The 18,696-nt window shown below is 43.7% G+C and overlaps 1 protein-coding gene and 1 long non-coding RNA gene across 9 annotated transcripts in view; one reads left to right on the forward strand and one right to left on the reverse strand.

The window, feature by feature from the left end:
• Nucleotides 1-6,581: 6,581 nt before the first annotated feature.
• Nucleotides 6,582-14,859, reverse strand: TGIF1 (TGFB induced factor homeobox 1). Of its 7 annotated transcripts, XM_073212864.1 has the most exons (5): nucleotides 14,677-14,859; nucleotides 14,396-14,584; nucleotides 13,984-14,298; nucleotides 8,393-8,619; nucleotides 6,582-7,633 (listed from the first exon to the last, which is right to left on the reverse strand). In XM_073212864.1, the coding sequence occupies exons 3-5, from the start codon at nucleotides 13,997-13,999 to the stop codon at nucleotides 7,058-7,060; spliced, it is 819 nt and encodes a 272-aa protein (XP_073068965.1). In that variant the 5' UTR covers nucleotides 14,000-14,298; nucleotides 14,396-14,584; nucleotides 14,677-14,859; the 3' UTR covers nucleotides 6,582-7,057. The 7 variants fall into 7 exon arrangements, with proteins under 7 accessions (XP_073068965.1, XP_036874275.1, XP_036874298.1 ...); XM_037018380.2 differs by having other exon boundaries at nucleotides 14,396-14,689; XM_037018403.2 differs by lacking the exons at nucleotides 13,984-14,298; nucleotides 14,677-14,859 and having other exon boundaries at nucleotides 14,396-14,596.
• Nucleotides 14,860-15,081: 222 nt separating this feature from the next.
• Nucleotides 15,082-18,696, forward strand: part of LOC108395760 (uncharacterized) — a 48,439-nt gene continuing 44,824 nt past the window's right edge. The window contains exons 1-3 of one of the 2 annotated variants that reach the window (XR_005061344.2): nucleotides 15,082-15,643; nucleotides 15,900-16,099; nucleotides 17,197-17,268. This is a non-coding gene — a long non-coding RNA (uncharacterized lncRNA). The other variant, XR_001852754.3, reaches the window with a different exon arrangement.

The following is an 18,696-nucleotide window of genomic DNA, read 5'->3' on the forward strand; positions in this document are numbered from 1 at the left end:
CCTGCCACCCTTGCGCATGGTGTCTTGGTAAGGGACACTGCTGTAGGTTTGTAACTCAGAATTCCCAGTCCACTGCCAGAGTCCCAATTAAAGTACCCAGACCTGTTGTCTTCTGAGTGTCATCTTCTTGGACAGACTATGCTGCCCTTCATAGCTGCCTTACTGATTAGAGTTCGCCTAAACTGAACTGTTTCTTCCGGTTACTTCCAGCATCAGGCCAGCAGGCAGTCATTTGTATAACCACATAAAAATCATTGCGAATGAGTCTCGGAGCCCTCCCTGAATCTTCCGTTTTTTAGAGATTTGAGTTACAAAGAAGGATAAACCCCTGTATGTTAAACGAATGCAGGTTTAACATTGTGACACCCAGTATGATCATGGAAATCACCTCTCCAGGAAAACAGGCAGTTGTGTGAACGCTGTGGGCAGACAGAGAAACAGGAAGGCTGAGATTAGTGTGTTTTACAGGTCTTTTGATGTTTCCGGAATCAACTCGGGAAGAAGCCGGTAAGGCTCTGAGGGAGCTGATCAAAGGTACCTCTGCAGGTTCAGGTTAACACAGAGTTGGTGAATCAGAGCAGCACCGGCCTGTGAATAGCAACACATTTCGCCAAATAAAGTTAATCTCTTAGTCAAGCTTGGAGGTGGCAGTCCTTTTATAAAATTTACTCAGGTTTAGTTTATTCTTGCTGAATATTAGGGACTTCGAAGGGAAAATGCTTTATTTATTTATTTTTTTGCATGGAGGTATTTATTTATTTTAAAGCTGATCTTTGCCCGTGGGGTGTATACCATTTAAGACCTCTGGCTGTAATCTACACACTGCCTTGTTTCAAAAAAGGTGGCAAGGGTTGGAGGAGAGAAGAGTGGGCAGGCGTTGTTATAAATTTTCACTTAATTTTTAACTGCCAGGTATTATTTTATGAAGCTAATACCTTTGCCCCAGAGCAGTCCCTCATTTCTATATGGGGAAATATAGTTTAAAAGATATCATTTTTGCACAGAGAAAATTGAAAGGAGCCACGCAGAGTAACTATAGCCACTAACAAAGTCTAAAGATTCTGAGTTGAAATAAAAAACTGAAACGTAGTGAAAAAGGTAGTAACAAGGTGGTGGGCTCGGAAAGCGGATATTTAAAAAGGGAAATGCAATGCACTGAATAATAAATTAAGTGTTAAGACTTACACTGGGGAAGCTACAAAACAGATTTCTTGGCATCAGAGAGTTCATTATTTCAGGTCCTGCCGAGTCATAAGATTTAGGAAATCAGAAGGATGTGTCAGATCCTGCAAGTCTCCCTGAGAAGCAGCTGTGGCCAAAAGGCAATGGAATGGGGGAGGAAAGACGGGAGTGCGAGGGCAGTGTTCTTGGAAAATAAAACTTGTATCTGATCATCTGCCAAAGGGACCGTCAGAGATTTACTGAACAGTATGGTAAAAATGGGATGCGTTTCCTATCTGGCAGAGTGTGTGAAAAGAGCGTCAGCTTGCAGAACCGCCCAATGAATGTGACTGTTAAGGGCCCGTAACCACAGCCACGCTGAGCTTTCATGAGTCTGTTCCCCCAGCTACATAATGGGAATGCCATCTCATCAGAGCTGTGAGGACTAAACGAGATATGCACATAAAGTGATCAATAAACGTTATAATAATAGTATAATAAATAAATTGTTCAATAGATATTGTATCCTTTCCTTTACTAATTAACATTTTTCACTGCAATACTGGATTTACAGATGATACCAGAAAACATCACAATTAGGACTGTTGATTAGAGAATTTAAAATAAGCAATATTCTAGGTTGTAGAGATATACTATCACACAGGCTGGGAAAAAAAATGTTGACTAATGTAATACACAGTGGCTTTGGCATAATCATTTGAATAAATCAAATTTCAAAGCAAAAATCATTGGAAATGACTTTAAAGTGACAAAACATGAATGATCATATAGGGGAACAAAGATATATTGGGTTTTTTTTAAGTCATGTTAAAAGTTAAATGGCTAATTTTTCTTTGCTGTATTTTTATCTATTTAGTCTCTGAAAGCCCTATCCTCCCATTAAAATTTGAGAAAATGCCTTTAGAGTGTTAAGTAATAATATTAGCAATAATTAGAGACGAGATAATAGAGCTGAATTTGTTCTAAGATCATAAATTTGAGTGACCTAATCAAGTGGGAACATGTTCCAGTTTTGGCAATTTTACTTATAAATACAACAGTTTGGAATATTCTTTTTTTAAAAGCTGGTAAATCTTCCTGACAGTTTCTCTTCTGAAACCCCTCAATGGTTTCATTTTCCTTACTTGTATGCTATTAACTAAACACCTGTCTATAAATGCATTCTCTCCAAATCTGAGCAAGTTCCTACCACTGGATTGGATCCCATTTGTACATTATCCACAAGTGCTTCAAAGGTTGTACATTCTATTGGTGTCAGTAAAACATTTCATTCAAAAACCCTGCTTCCTTGACATTCATTGAAATCTCTGTAGTACTCATCACTTTATCATTCTTCTCTTATTTGTCAGCTGCCCTGTTGTGGCACTAACCATAAGTTACTATTTCTTCAACCAAAGTATTTGTTGAATATTTTCTCTTCAGTTCTGAATCATCTCATATGGCAGTCTGTTTTTATTTAGAGGTCAAGACTTGACATCTTCCTCTTAGCGATCTTAATGAGACCTAAAACCAGATTTCTGAATACTACTTTTTATACTCTGGCCAGTTTCCAAAAATAAGTTTTATTTCTTGGTTTGATATAAATGCATGTTTACCTTCATGCAGTGTTAGGTCTGTTAGTGGCTTAGCTTTACATATTGCATGAACTATACATATACTATAGTATAAGCCCAGTGCCAAGTATCAAATTTATGTCAAACTCTGTAATTGGTTACATTGACCTGGGTGGCCAATTCTATAGCAAATTACATTTCTTTAACAAAAATTGTCTAATGCCTCAACAAGATATACTACAAAATTTTTTTTTAGGTCTGGAAAGATAACAAATTGTCAACTCCTACTGTTCTACTTATGAAAAGAAACAATGGCTAATTTCAAGAATGATCTAGGGTGGTGGTTCCCAAACTTGTCTATGCATTAGAATCACCAAGAGATCTTACTAAAATTCCTAAAGTCAAGCCTCAGGTTTGTTTTTTTAAGCTTTCCAGGTGATCTCAATGTGAGGGTGAGTTGGAGAACTCCAGATTTAGTTTTAAGGTAACTATAGTAAAATCAATTTCTGGTAATGGTGGAGTCATTTCTTTACAGACTAGGAGTAGGAACAAGGAGTAATAATAGTTTGAACAAAAAATTAAGCTAACAAAACATTAATTGGAGGCCTGGAGAGTGACCATAAAGCAGGCAGAGGCTGGAGATTACTGCCGAAGGAAGGGAACTTCAAGGGGTAAAACGTACAAGCACGTGGCTTGATGTCTGAGGGCACTCCTCATTCTTCAGGCTAGGGATAGCAGAAAGCTGCAGCCTTGGTTTGAGATGTAAAGGGCAGAACTGAGACTGGCAGAGCAGATGGGAATTTAGGAGAGGAATTCTAGAGCTGCAGAAGGAACAAACCTCAAACTCTGAATCTAAACTTTCCAAATCCGTGAGTGGTTTGTGTTGGAAAATCCCAGGGGGCCCAATGAAAAGCAGCAGCTGGAAGCTGAAAGAACTGATTAGGAATCTGAGCTACTATTTGCTAGAGGCGACACAGAATTTGAAGTTTCAGTCCAGTCAAATGAACTGCCTGCCAGAATGAAAGTAACACTCTTCAGAAGAATGTAGCAGAATCTAGAATCATTATTAATGTAATATGCATAATGTTCAGCATAGAAAAACACACTAGATAAGCAAAAAAATATGTGAACTTTTTGAAGTGCAAACTCTGATTACATGACATTGTTAATTAACAGACTAATACGGTGAGACAGCTATTACAAGTAGCTTTTAAGGACATATACTCTTAATTAAATGGTGAATCTCAACAGAGAAACAGGATTTTTAAAAAATGAATCAAATGGGAATGGACTCTATGCATGAAAAATACAGTAACTGACTGAAAATTCACTGGATGGGCTCAGCAGCAGATTAGAGACTGCAGAAGAGTTCATGAATTGAAAATAAATTCATGAGTTATTCAATATGAATGATAGAGAAGCAAGACTGAAGAAAAACAGAGCCTTGGAGTCATGTACAATAAACTCAGGTGATCTGATATAAATCTAATGGAGTTCTAGAAAAGAAGAAAAAAATTTTGATTAAATGTGTAATAGCCAAAATTTCCCAAATTTGCTAAAAAACAAAACAAACTCCCAGATCAAATAAATAAATCCCAAGCAGAATAAATACAAAGAAAACTACACCTAGGTACTTCAGTCAAGCTGTTTAAATCCAAAGATAAAAGAGCCAGAAAACATTATATACAAGAGAACAATGATACAAATAACAATTGGTGCCTTATTGGAAACAATGGAAGCCGGGAGACAGTAAACGCCTTTAAGTGATAGAAAAAAACAAAAAGCAAAACCTGTCAACCCAGAATTCTATCTTTAGTGAAACTATCCTTCAAAGATGAAAATAACAGAAGTCATTTTCAATGAATAAAATGAGATTTGTCACCAATAGGCTTGCACAATTCTCAAGGAAATTCTTTAAGCTTTAGAGAAATGACATGTCATTTGGATTCACAAGGAATGAAAAACACCAGAAATGGTAAATATTTAGAAAATATAAGACTATATATACATCTTTTTTCCCTTAATTGTTTAAAAGACATATGCCTGTTTAAAACAGAAGTTTTAACATTGTACTCTTGGATTTCTCAGCTATCCAGTATAATACACACACAAAATAAAGGAAGAGAGAAGCATGAATGGACCTATACTATTGCAAGGTTCTTTATTTTGTATGTAGTTATATATAAATGCTAAATATATATATATATATTGTGATAGGTTAAATATGTATATTGTAAACCCTAAAATAACCATTAAAAAATAGTTTTTAAGCCAATAGAAAAATTAAAACAAAATACTAAAAATATTCAATTAACCTGTAAATTAGGAAAATGGTAAACTAAATCAAAACATATCAATACATAAGTGTATTACATGTAAATAAATCATAAACACCAAGTAAAAGACAGAGGTGTTTAAGCTAGAAAAAAGCTAGACTTATACTATTTGAAAGGAATGAACTTTAAACACAAATATACAAATAGGTAAGCCAACGAAGAAAGATGTATCAAGTACTAAGCATAAAAATCATTCTATTTGGCTTCAATGAGTAATTAGTGTTTTAACTTTCAATTACATGTACCTGTTTTCTTAAAAAATGGTTTACATTACACACCAGTTTTATCAACCAGGATCTATAGCAACCTCGAGGGAAAAGCAAACGGAACAAGGAATTTGAATGATTTTTCTAAGACTGAGTTTCATTTGACTCTTGATATTTTTCCTTTAAATTACTCACATGGCTTCTCTTCCCCTTTATAGTCTGATTAATGAAACATCTTCACAAAAGAAGCCTTTCAGGATTTGTTCATCTCCCTTATCTGTACTCCAAGAATTTTGGTCTTTGATCTTTAAGAGCAAATAATGATTCTTAATCACCTTTATTTCATTTTTTATTTTGTTCCTTTTACATACTTTCTTTCTTTTTTGGTTTGCATCTCTTTTCTGTGACCCTGAAATGGGGCCAGCCGACTCAAGGCTGATGTGGCCTTCAAAGATACATAGCTCACAGGATACAGCACCCTTTCACTCACTCAGTATTGGAGCTCTGATGATCCCTCAGCTTAAACAATTCATAATTGAGACAGGGCTGGAAAGAATATGACTATAACAAAGAAACCTCATACTAAGCATGACTACAGAGAATGGTTTTGTGGCATGTGACAAATCTGCTCAACCATGTAAGTGAAAGGAACACCATCAATTCCCTTCCAGCCATGCTGGCTTTGTAATTGTCTATCCCAACAAACTTCACTTGTGTGTGGCAACATATTGCACAAGCTGTAGCCTTAGAAAATAAACCTAATACACTAAGAATCCCACCGGAGACGAATCCCCAGTTTTACCCACTTCAAAAAATGTTTTGAGGTGATCTCTGAACAAATTAACACTGTATTTGAATACTTCATTGTACCACTGAACAGTTTATTTTAAAGGGTAGTGTGGAAGAGGAGAAGCAAATCTGAGGGTGCTTGGGCTGTTTACTTATGAAAACGTAAGCTATGATCAGGTGCTTTTTAACCTTTCTTTTCAACACTTGCCATGCCTTAAATTATGCAGGACAGATCACCAAGGGAATTAGTGGTTAGTTAAACACTGATGGAATGATTCATTTCAATTTGTTGGGCAGTTTTAAGTAAAGGTTGAAGGGTCTCCTATCAAGAGTAAATATCACACATCCTGTTTATACATACTGGCTTGTTTGTTGTCCACAGTTCTTTAAAGAATTGGTGACAGCCCCCTAACTCATGCTCCACCCTACGCCCAACTTTCTGCACCTGGGGGTGCTATATTCTTACTCATTTTTGTAAGTGTCTCCTTCAACAAAATACTCTGCATTACAGTAAATTTTAAAGAAAATAGTTTATTACATCATGAAAAAAAGGGCATCAATCAACTAGATTCATACTTGTTTGAAAAAAAATTTGAAAATTTATTAATTAGGGAGTTTGTGGGCATCCTGTTCCACATTGGGAATGAGAAGATGCTATAGGTTCTCTATAAGTATTGCACAGTCTGAAAAAACAACAAAAAAAGGGAAGGGGAGGGAAAAAAAAAATCACATGATCTTGGGAACCATCTCACATTATGAATAATCTACCAAGAAACATTTTAGAAAGAAAACTCTTTGTTTCTACAGTAGCTTTGAGTTTATAGTTCTTGGAATGACTATTCCATTGAAGACATCTCAGTAACAGGAAGCTTCATTTTAGCAATCCCATGTGCAAATATTAATAAAAAAATATATAAAATAATGCAATTCATCTCTTGCCATCACCCCGGCAATCATAACATTTGTGAGAACTGTTTTACTGGAAGAAGGGTTAAGCTGTAAGTTTGGCCTGACGCTCCATCTCGGCAGCCCTTTTGAGTGCAACATCCACGAGGAGCTGAAATCCGCTGAAGTCCTGGTTGAGGTCCGGTGGAGTAGGGGGAGGAGTGTTGAAAAGACCATTCTGTGTGTTTGTGCTTGGCCCAGATTTACATGTGTCCTCTGGGTATATGAGAGAGGTGTCTGTAAAGTTGCTGGCTGCTATCTGCTGAGTATCTGTGTTTTGTCCCACACCAACTGGCTGGCAAAGAGAGAAAGGTACATCTTTCAATGCAGTCACAGTGGTATGACAGATCACGGACGGGCGAGCCAAAACTGATCCTGGAGATGATGTCTTAGGAGACAGTGGCCTCCGTAGGGCTGGGTTTGGTCCAGCTGTACAGGAATGAAATGGGCTCTCCTCTAAAGCTGGCATAAAGTTTTTGATGCCCATTGCTGACTCCACAGAGCTCGCTTCGGAAATCTTGGCCCCACGGCGGGAAATTGTGAACTGATTTGGATCTTTGCCATCTTTTCTCAGCATGTCTGGGAGGAGCCTGCGGCGGGCGTTGATGAACCAATTACAGACCTGAAATCATATGGGTACACTTTAACACTCAGCAAAGACGTTTTGGGAACCTGCCACCCTGGATGGCCAATTGACCTCTCTCTTTGCATTAAAGGCATAAAAAGGCTTATTGGAACTTACAGTTATTTCAAGGTATTTGAGCCCAGTCAAGAAAAAAGAGCAGCTTCCTGTCATAAACCTCCTCTTCTAGTACAAATTCCCCTTTTTGTTTCATCACCCTTCAACCTTCTCAAGAGGAAGAAAAAGGTACAAGTTCTCAAATGTCTGAAAATGATTTTAGGGAGGGAAACTTCCTTTTAACTGCCTCCCATATTAACCTGTTACTTACTATTGCAGCGTTTAAGTTAATCAACTACAGGAAAACCTTTGCTGTATGAGAAGGGCCACTCCTCCCAGTTACTGATTTTTACCAGATCAAATGACTGTGTCAATAGACACAGCATGAATTTCCTCACTGAAGTCTGTCCTTGTTTAAACATCAAACCAGTTTCCTAGGCAAGAGAGTAAGATTTAACCTCCTTTTTATGTTTGTTGCATAAAGGCATTAAAGGAAATGCTGTTTGACAGATTACTGTCAAGTATTTGTTTCTCTAAATAGCCAGTTTTAGCTTTTAGTGCTATAAAGTTAACAAGAAAGAGATATTCCTTTTTTTTCTGAGCGGGGAAGTGCTTAATGACTTGACATACAGGAATGCTATAAAATGACTTGAGGAGGGGGGGACCCGTGTGCATACATACACCTGTGTTCCCTTTCCTTACCTGTAGTGTAGATAAGTGTGTCTGTTGGGACAGTAATGCTTTTTCTTGCTCTGAGGGATAGGCATTGTATCGGTGCTCATACAGCCAATCTCGGAGAATCTGAACGGATTCTTTGGGCAGGTTGCCCCTTCGCCTTCTCTTGCCTGAGCCAGCAGAAGAGGAGAGATCCAGGGGGATGTCCATGCTGTCATCATCCTCAGTCTCACTGCCAGACACGGCAACAACACCTAGCAAAGGACAAAGGCCTTTTATCAGTAGAGCTCTTCATGCAAAACTCCCTTCTTCTGACCATTCATATAACCACATTTTCTCTGCTACCTAGAGCCAAGCCAAAGGCCTGTGTTTTCTGTCTTGAGATACCAGAGCACATTCAAAGTCTCAAGAGTTAAGTTATAGTCTAGAGTCTCAACCAATCATCAGATGGCTGTTCATACCTACTTTCATAAAGGATTTAACTTCTCACATTCCTTTTGAATGAGTCTCAGAAAAATCATCTAGTTCAGAAGAGGAGACAAAGTGAAAATAGCCTGCCACATGGGAAACAGGAAAGGAGTTACAGCAGATGGAATGTGTCTAACAACTTTCTCTGAGTTCACTGTTAACCAGGTAAAACAATGAGTGTTCTAATATACCTTTTAAAATGCTGTTCTTCCCCCTTCTTCCATTGAAGGTTTGAAATTTTTTCACTGATAGATAAGGAAAAGCACACACGGAACCCAGTTAGCATTCTAAAGATAAAATGTATGTCCAAATTTTCTGCCAAATCCACATCATTGCTTTTTCATGCTACTGAAACCAAACATCTAACTTTTAATGGACAATTGTAGGCACCTTTCACTAAATACAACCAACCACTGAGTGCTCAGTTTCATTACAAAAAAATATTCCACTAATTGTACATTAGCAAAATGTCAAAAGATGCCTAATACAGAATTAAGAGTTTTAAATTTCCATGAATTTCAGCTGCCAGTTTAATCTGAACCTAATACTACACACCAAAAAAACAGAGTTTGGTCTTCAGTTATTCCATGACAAAGAAAACTGAATATGCAACTCCCAGAGGAAACTCTCCTTTGTCTCTAAGTACTTTAATCCTTCCAGAAATTTTAAGAATTCACAAGCCATAGAGAACAAATATCTACATCGCACATACACATGGGGTTCAAGAGAAGCTCAGACCTAGGCCTTTTAGATATTTATCCATAATTTTGAACTTTAAAAAACTCGAATTGAAAGAGCTATTAACCCTCCTCCCTTTCAAAACTACAATAGGTAACTGAATGACGAAAGAAATCCTCTTTTTGAAGACAATCTAGAACTTTTAAAATATAAATGAACTATGAACTACGGCATGCTTGAAAACACCGGTATTTCTATACAAAGGAAATTAATTAAAATAAGAAATTTAAAGGTATGCATTAACTTTGTTCACACAACTTTGAGTACTTGATCTAGATAGGAAATAAAAACATAATATTCCTCATAGTGATAAATTATTCATTGTATTTCAAAGAAAAATTTAAAAACACATCCTTTTAAGGCATATTAAAACAATGAAACTCAAAAGGCTACTTCAGTTCAATGATTTGCTGCTGAGATACCTTACAGTTACTGAGTCTGACTTGGTAACACATTTGTAGTTTTGGACTGCAGGGGGCAGAAGGTACTGAGGGAGAGTTCACAGAAAAGGCAGATCCTTCCAAAGACAAAGTAAAGCAAGTTCTAACAAAAGAGTAGGAAAATCTTGCAAATTCATTTCAGCTCAAGGCTTAGCAAACAGCTATCATTAAACCACACAAGAATCCTAAGTTTTAATTGCTATGTATTTGCCATTTCCCTTCCCAGATTTCATTAAACTGCTTAAAAAAAAAAAAAAAGGCACATTTAAAATTGAAACTGCTTTCACTGTTGAGGGGAAGACGAGGAACTTTTAAAACCCATACTTAAATCTGGCTAAAGAGCTCTTAATAAAAAACTTAAGAAATTATAAACGAGATCCTGTTTGACATTTGCTGTGCGAAAGAAACCTAGCTTTTAAAAGAATGTGTCAAGTAACCAAATGACTAAAGCAAATTTGAATAAAGCAATTTTTTTAGATTATTTAACGTCTGAAAAGCCAGACATTCTTCAAGGCTAGTACCCTCCTCCCTCTTTTTAGAAAAAGAGCTAAAATTTGCTCACTCAACAGTGAATTCCCAACTGTAAACTGATAATAACAGCGTTTGAAGCAAGCAAACAAAAAAAAAAATACCCTGAAGCCTGCCCTTTGATCTGCTTACTTAGTTTGACAAGAAGCCTGTTCTTTTAGAATAGGTTAGTGACACACAAAGGCAGGTTGCAGTTAAGCAACACCAGACTACAGTGTGACTTTACTCTGAGTTCATTTAAATAAATGAATGCCAGGCCTCTGGACCTCTTTAACAAATATTTCCAATATGTGCACAAAAGCTGAAGTAACAGGAAGTTAAGACTTCAGTTCCTGGGCTCCACACCAGCTGATTATTTCACTGCTGCAAACCACGTTTGCTGCTGTCAGGACTGTTTTCATTAAAACTCTCCCTCCGGATTGTGGCTCAACTTGGAAAAACAAAAAGACTTTTTCCACGTTACTCATTTCCTATTGTAACAGAGCTTTTGAAAAGTTTCCCGGTTACGACTTGTTTCCAAACGTCTTGCTTTGCTTACCTTTTAAAAAATGTGGTGGGGGACGGTGCGGGGATCACAAGCCTCTTGTAGTTCATCCACATACAAGGAAATATTTAGAGAGCCTCAAGATGGCCTATGAATCCCACAGCTCTAAAAAGACATCTTTTCTTAATAGGAACTCGGGGTGGAGGAAGTGGGGGATGTGGGGAAGGCCAGAGAGAGAGAGATTGTTTACCTGGACTTGGGGGAAAAAAAATCTGAAAGATACTAGAAAGGAATCTACAAATAAGAATAACCGAAAGAGAAGTTACAGCATATGATCAGAAAAAGTAAATCTAACCTAACAAATTTCCTGACCAGTTTCTCAGAAGATGCGACACGAATAGTACTTAACACCCCAGGCACTAACTCCCAAGTGCGCTAGGCTGGACCCAGACACACAGCAACTCTGAAACAAGAATTCCACATTGTTACAGGCACTGAAAGAAAAAAGACTTCGGGGATTTTCTTCAGTGAACCTACCTTCTGCTTGTTTTAAAGTCGTCTGGGGAGATCTTTTGAGCATCGGCCGCTTTCTAAGACGAGCCACTATTATCACAAGCCAATCCTATCAAGTCCCGGGCTGTACCAGAGAGTTTAAGGCGCTTTTGTTTTCACGAAGACTTGAAAAGGTTTTCAGAGACTTACACAAAACAGACAGTCTACCTCTACAAGCCAGGAGGAGGGACAGAGTTCTTGCAGGGTCCGGCGGGGGCGACTCCGGACGCCGGCCCCCCGCACGGTAGTCTTAGGCGTGAGGGTGCGGGTCGGGGGCCGGGACGGCGAGGGCGCGCCCAGGGCCCGGCAGGGGGAGGGGGCGGCGCGAGCACCGCCACGAGCTTTTGTTCCTGCGAGCTCCTCAGCCCCACTGCAGCCCGCTCTGCAACCTACAAGTTAGCGAGCCGGAGAACTTCGGAGTTTCAGATTACCAGAAACTAGAAACGAGGCGGTGAATCTCAACACCGAGTGGTCTGCCCACCCCACAAAATCTGCCAGGAAAACCTAAAAAGGGAAAGAAACCTGGGCAACCTCTGCAATCTCCGCTCCCCCGCAGGGGCTCCCAACCAGCCGCAAAGTTTCCCCTCCAGCACGTCACCTTTCATTGTTTCCACGAGCCTGCGCTCAGTAGTAGGCCCTTGAGCGCCCGGGGCTGCTGACAGGCCGGCGGGTCTCAGTCTCGGGGTGGGGGTATGCCTAGGAGTCCCAAGTGGGGAGCGCCAGGGAGGGCGAGGAGCGCTGGGGTTAGGGATGAGGAGAGCCTGCGGGGCGGGGACCCCGAGTGCTGCACCCCGGGGACTAATCACGGCCAGCTTCACGGGAGCCCGAACAATGGGGGGAGCCCGCCCCCGGCGGAAACCAGCTTTGCTTTCGGCTCTTAGGAATCACTCCTCAGAAACACCTCCCCCCTGCCACGCACCCCAGTCAGTTTCACTAGGCGAAAAAACGCCTTCCAGTAAGACCCAGACCTGTCAGTCCTGCCCGAGTTGACACGGCCTGCCAAAGGGCACGCCGGGCTGTCTGTCCCCTGCACCCGTTTTCTCAGCCTGTGAAACGTCCAACCTTGAAGGCCCGCGTTCTCACCGGCCCTTGGGGAGGGACGCAGGGAGTCCAACCACCAACTGCTGCGAACGCCCCGGGTTTGGGTTTTTTATTTCACTCTGGATGAGAGAGACCACGAGGTGAGAGGCCCAGCGTGTGTCAAAGTGACCAGCCCAGAGTCAAAAGAACAGACTTCCGGAATAAAAACGTGGCCGAGGGACCTTGAGAGGTTTGAGACTGTCCGGGTCTAACACAACTGTTTTTACTGTGATTTACTGGACTAGTCTGAAAGAATGTGAGTTACAAAAACTCGGGGACGTTCCTGGGCATGCGCAGCAGCGCCTCCCCCCCACGCCGGCCCGGCTCCCGCGCTGGCTTTCCCGAGCGATTAACTTCTGTTTTGAACCACTCCACATAAATCACAACAGAAAAGCCAACTCCGGCTACCACGGAACATTCGGGGGTACTTCCCAGTCGGGGACTCAAAAGTTAACTTCAAAAGGGAGTTCACATTTTTTTACCTTTCATGGTGTTTCTTTTTTTGTTCCCCTTTCTGTTTTGTTTTTAAACCACACTGACGGCAAGTTTTAGTTGTAACGCTTCCAGAACGCTTCGTGGAAACAATGACAGACTCACTCTTTGCACTTACAACCAAGCCTGTTTGTCACAGTTGGACTCATTCTGACTACACGCCGCTTTTAAGGTGCTCGCCCTCGGTCCTCACTCTTCATCGTGCCCCAAATTCCTCGTGGGAAAACTTTCAGAGGCTGGGAATTTCTTAAAGTCTACCTTGCCAAACCTACCGACACCCCAGGGCGATCTGGGGGCCAAAGTCGCATTCCTTCAATTGTTAAAATACCCCATCCCTAGAGAAGAGTGCCCGGGCCCAGCTGGGAGTGAGTGGGGGCCCCGGAGCCCAACTTTCAAACAAAGGCGCTGCGGCGCCGCGGTCCCGGCCGCCCCAGATCCCGACGAAGCAAAGCGGGGCGAGGGTCCCCCCGACCCGGGCCCACACCCCCGCCCGCGAGAAACAGAAGCCATGCGGCTGTTCCGCGGAACATGGGGTGTCGGTGAGACAATGAAACTTGGAGACGCACAAACAAGGCGGTGAGCCTGCTTCTTGACAACGTGCCAGTAGCGTGGAGAGGCCAGTCTCCCCACAACAGCCCCTCATGCTGTGTCTAGAAGGTAAACAGCAACTGCCGTTTAAGACGCAGCCTCAACAAAGAGAGCCGCCGCGGTTCCAGCCTCAGAGCCCCCGGGCTGAGAAGTCCACCAAGTCACTCTTTCCCCAAGCCCAGCGAGGCCCCGCGAGCACGTTTCCCCAGACCTGGCGGCCACAGTGCGCACAGTCCGCGGAGCCTTACCTTTCTTGCTTTTCATCCTGGAGCTCCCCTTCCAGAGCCAGGCAATACTGTGGTCTCGAGGGGCCAAGGAGTGGGGGCGAAGGGGACAAGCGACTCGGCCAACTCTCCCTTAAGTTCTAGGACAGGCTCCTGCCGTTATTGCTAAACAAGGCGTTCGGATCCCAGGCGCCCGCTTCTTGGGTGGAATTCGAGTGACACTTGGGCTTCCTCCCGCCGGGATCTTCTGGCAGCCAGCCGGGGGCTCTCCCTCGTCCAACTCACTCCCCTCCCTACTCCGCTCCTTTGTTCCCCGCTCCGGTTCGGCGCACCTCGGCGCTGTCAGAGAGTCAAGGAGGGAAGGTACTGGAGGTCCTGCCTCCGCCCCCAGCCGCCCGCCCGGTCCCCCGCCCGCCCCGCCGCCCCTCCCCCGCACCTTCCAGTGGGAGGGCTACACCAAGCGGCGCCTCACTCCACGCCTCCCTGGCCGCTGTCACCCGTTCCTCGTGGGGGCGGCTGAGCCCAGAAACCAGATCCTTTCTCCCCGCTGCGCGCACGCTGCCCGCATCCACGCTTGGCGACACGCCGAACGCCGGGTTTCTCCTTTGGGCCTTTCTTCCCGGGGCTGGCAAGCGTGCGTTCGGTTAGGAAATTGCAAAAGATGGAAAAAAGGCCGCCCCGTCCTTCCCCGCCTCCACCTCAGGGAAGAAAAGGCACCCCTCTCCGTTTTTGACAGCTGCCCCAAACTCCACCGTCCCGGCTCTAGCCGCAGGAGAAGACAGCTGCTTCTGATTCAAGGGGCGGGGCACCGCAGGAAAAGTATTCGGGACAAGAACCAACTTCTTCCAGAATGCGCGGCTGCCATTGACACGCGGGCGCGGCGCGTCGCACCCTTCTCCACCCCGGGCTCTTCCTCCAACAGCGACGGGGGTGGAGGAAGGGAGGATGAGGCACAGACACCCCAGGCGACTGTCTTTTCCCCCGGGCTAAAGCTGCGAGTTCCGGACTGAATTGCAAAGCAGTTTCAAAATCTAACACGTTGCGGACAGACATTTGTCATGCTCACATGCTCTTTAAAAGTCTCTGCCTGGGGACTGCCCGGGCGCGCATCCGCCCCACTGCAACTCGGCCTGACACCCCCACATGAGTACCGGGGTAGCTGGCGCCTTTAAGGGAAGGGGGCGACCACACTGGGGCTGCTCTTCTGTGTCGGTAAACAGTGCCTACTTTTAGGACTTAAACTCTGCCAGGGGACCCCCTTTCCCCTCCAGTATTTCAAACAGAAACTAGCCATTGAGTAAACACATGTTGCTGTTGGTTTATTTTGGTTGAGAGTTAGGACTCCAGCAGGATTGCCTTGATGAAATTACCCTTTCTAAAAACCAGATGCTGTTTGGCTAATATCAAGAAATGCATGACTTTCCCCGCCCTTTCCTCTGGGTCTAGTTTTTCGTGTGTGTCCCGATGTTTTGAAGTAAACGAACTGTTGCATGCCACAGTAAGACTTTCCCCGTCACTTAAAAAAAACACCCAAACCGTAAATAAACCTAGTAGAGACGTCAGCGACCGAGTCGGCCTCCAGTTTCGGCTCTGTGCTGTTTTTGTTTTGTAACCTCGACGGAGAGGCCGGCAGAAGCTCCGTGGAAATACGGCTGAACCCAAGGACGACTAAGGGAGCCAAACGGTGACTAACTAGACTTTGGAGCCTCAGTGTTGGGATTGCTCTGAAAATTAAAGACAGCCTCCCCGCCACTCACCCTCCCAAAAAAAGACACCCCCGCCCGGAGAGTTAATTCAGGCCAGAGTTTATAAACCCTGGGTGGTTTTCCCAATTAGGGGGCTTAAAATGAATAAACAAGGAAAACAGCGTCACTCTAAGCAGGCAGCAACCTTAGAATTTTTTTTTTCTTCTGTGGTTTGCCGACTGCTCGGCACCTAAGAGGACACACACTGCAAACGGCAAAGGAGAAACGTGGTCCTGGGGAGAACCACCAGCCTGGAAGCTCCCCCGCAGCTCGCCGGAGCGCAGTTCCTTCCCCCGCCTGGCGGGAGATGAATCAGCGGCTGAGTCCGAGTGCGGGACAGATGTGCGGCCGGGAGGGGCGCCCGTTGGAGCGCCGCTCGGTGCCTGCGTTTGAAGGTTGTTTGTGGCCGGGATTGGTGGCTCGCGTCCGTTGGCGAGCCAGAGGGAGGGTGCGAGGGGAGACTCCGGGAGGAGGAGCCCGCCGGCCGCCGCGGCTCCGCGGCCGGAGCGGCAGGAGCCTCGTCTGGAACCGCGCGGTTACTGGGGAGACGCTTTGTTTGCTAACTTCGAAGGCCGCTTCGGCTGCCTCGGCCGCTTTCGAAGCCGCTCAACAAAACACGCCTTCGGGTCGGCTTAACCCTCCCCCTGCCCGCTTTCAGCGGCTCCGGATGAAAATATTTCCTCCTGCGTGGTTACGCTTGGCCGCGTGGTGGCTCTCATTATGTATACAGAGATTTCTACTTCGTCTTAGTGAACTTGGCTGGTTACAGCGATTCTCGACCCACCGAAATGGAAACCGAGAGTTGAAGCGAGTTTGTGGCTAGAAAACAAACTTTGCAGGGGAGGGGGCAGGGGCGGAGGGAATTAAAGGCTGCTTTCAAATGGCAAGGAGGAAAAAAAAAAGGGCGAACTTTAAACTCTAGCTGGAGGTCCGGCCTGAGCCCGCCAATGCCCAGCTTCTACTCGAGCGAATCGTTTGGAAGCAGTTATCAAAGCTGGCGAGATGCTCTAAAAGGGAACACAGTTCTGCCTGATGGCTCCTCTAGTAGAAACTCCCATCCCCGCGGCTGGACCTAACCTTGTTCACGGCTGCGGCTTGTTCGTGCATTCTGGGAGAAAGTGCCTGTGCCTGGGTTCTGCTTAACACAAACAAGGAGGACAACCCGAAAGAGTGGGCTCGAAAAGCCAGCAGTTGCTTAGACTATTTTTTTGTTTATTTGCTTTTCTCAAGGTGGAAAAACAAGTTTCAGTTCTGGCTCTGTCAGTCCTTTAATGTCCCAGGCAGGGCCTCCCTGTAAGAGAGATCCGATGACTTATGAGAGATTCTTAACAGTGCTAAAAAAATTATATGGATTCACTTTTGCTACGTATTATTTGCTGAATTCGTGTGAATGTCAACTAAATTGAAAAATTGTGTATTAGTGAAATGGTGCTTGGTGCTTAAGAAGGCTGCTGATAAACGTTTCTAACCATTATTTTTGTTTCCCCTCCAGGCACACTTAGTTCCATTTGGGGTTTTATCTTCTGAAGCTGCCTCAAGGCCAAGAAAAGAAACAGTTGTATAAGTAAGTTACTTTTCACCAGCTGCAAACCTTCCAAAGGCAAAAACTCAAAAAGAAACATAAAAGGAAATATGCTAGAAATACATGCAGTATGTATATACACACACATACACATGCTAGGAATATAAAGTGATGGAAGAATGTGTTTGTTTCATTCATCTACCCAGCAACCATTGATTAAGCATGATTTCCATCCCAGCACTGTCTTAGGTGAAGGAATGATGACTCACACAGGCATTGCACCCCTTTTGCTTGTAGTCTCAGGGGGACAGATATTTTTAATAAAATATGCAGACTGCCAGGCTCCAAATACTGCACAGAGCTTCTATAATCAGCTTTTCACATCTCAGGTCAGAGGGTCTTGGGCTGCTTAAGGAGAAGCTGATTATTGTCTTTTCAAGGGCCAGGGGCTGGGCTCCAACCATCTTGTGTGATGGTATCAGCCCCATCAAGATTATTCCCCTCTTGAATAATGTAGCTCCTGCTGCCACTTTCGTTTGTAATCACTTTTCTCCCAGCCTGCACTTCTCTTCCCAGTCCTTCTTTTCCCCTTTAGCCAAACCTCATTTTTCTATATCCAGAGGGGGTTTGGAATCAAGGGGACAGAGCAAAAAGATAATTTGTTGAGCATAGCTTTAGTCTCCCTTTAGTCTCAATATCTCGTGTCTGTATTGTGCTGTGCAGCTTATAAAACACTTTAAGTTACCTCATTTAATAATCATCCTATATGGTAGCTATTTTTTTTCTTAGAATCAAGATAACACAGGAAATACACAAAACTAAAAGGCATGAAACCAAGTATTAGACATACATTATTTGGCTTTCAATTAGGTGTTGTCTGTCATTCTTTGACAGAAGGTGGAGGGCAGGGAAGAGCAGAGACCAGCCAGACCAGGGATCCCTGCGAATGGGGGACGTTGCTCCAAGTCTCTCTTCTCTGAAATCTACCTGTAGTTTTACAAGAGGCCTTCTTCCCACCTGCCTGCTGTGTTTTGCCCTCATTTTTTAATTTGAAAGAGAAAAAGGCTGTCCTCAAAAATTCAACCAAGACAGAAGTATTACAAACTGAAATATGAAAGGCCTCTCCATCGCGCATTCCTTCTCCATATGCGCATATGTACTGCATGCTTAAGGTAGGGATTCTTCATGGTTATTTGTCCCTGTCAAGTCAGAGGCCAGGGATGGGGACGGGCCTGCACACTTGTTGCTGGTCTGTTTCTCCCCAGTCAGAATTTGGCCTAAATGCCACTTCAGAGGAGTTTTGACCATCTGACCTAAATTTAGGTACTCCCAGTGCTGCTCAGGGTTTCCCTGCCACAGCCCTCTTACTGGTTGGGGTGGATGGTTCTGTGTTGTGGTGACTGCCCTGTGTATTGTAGGTGTTTAGCAGCACCCCTGGCCGCTAACCAGGGCTTGCAAGTAACACCTCCC

This window comes from Manis javanica, chromosome 9 (genome assembly GCF_040802235.1).
Source record: "Manis javanica isolate MJ-LG chromosome 9, MJ_LKY, whole genome shotgun sequence".
Taxonomy (NCBI): domain Eukaryota; kingdom Metazoa; phylum Chordata; class Mammalia; order Pholidota; family Manidae; genus Manis; species Manis javanica.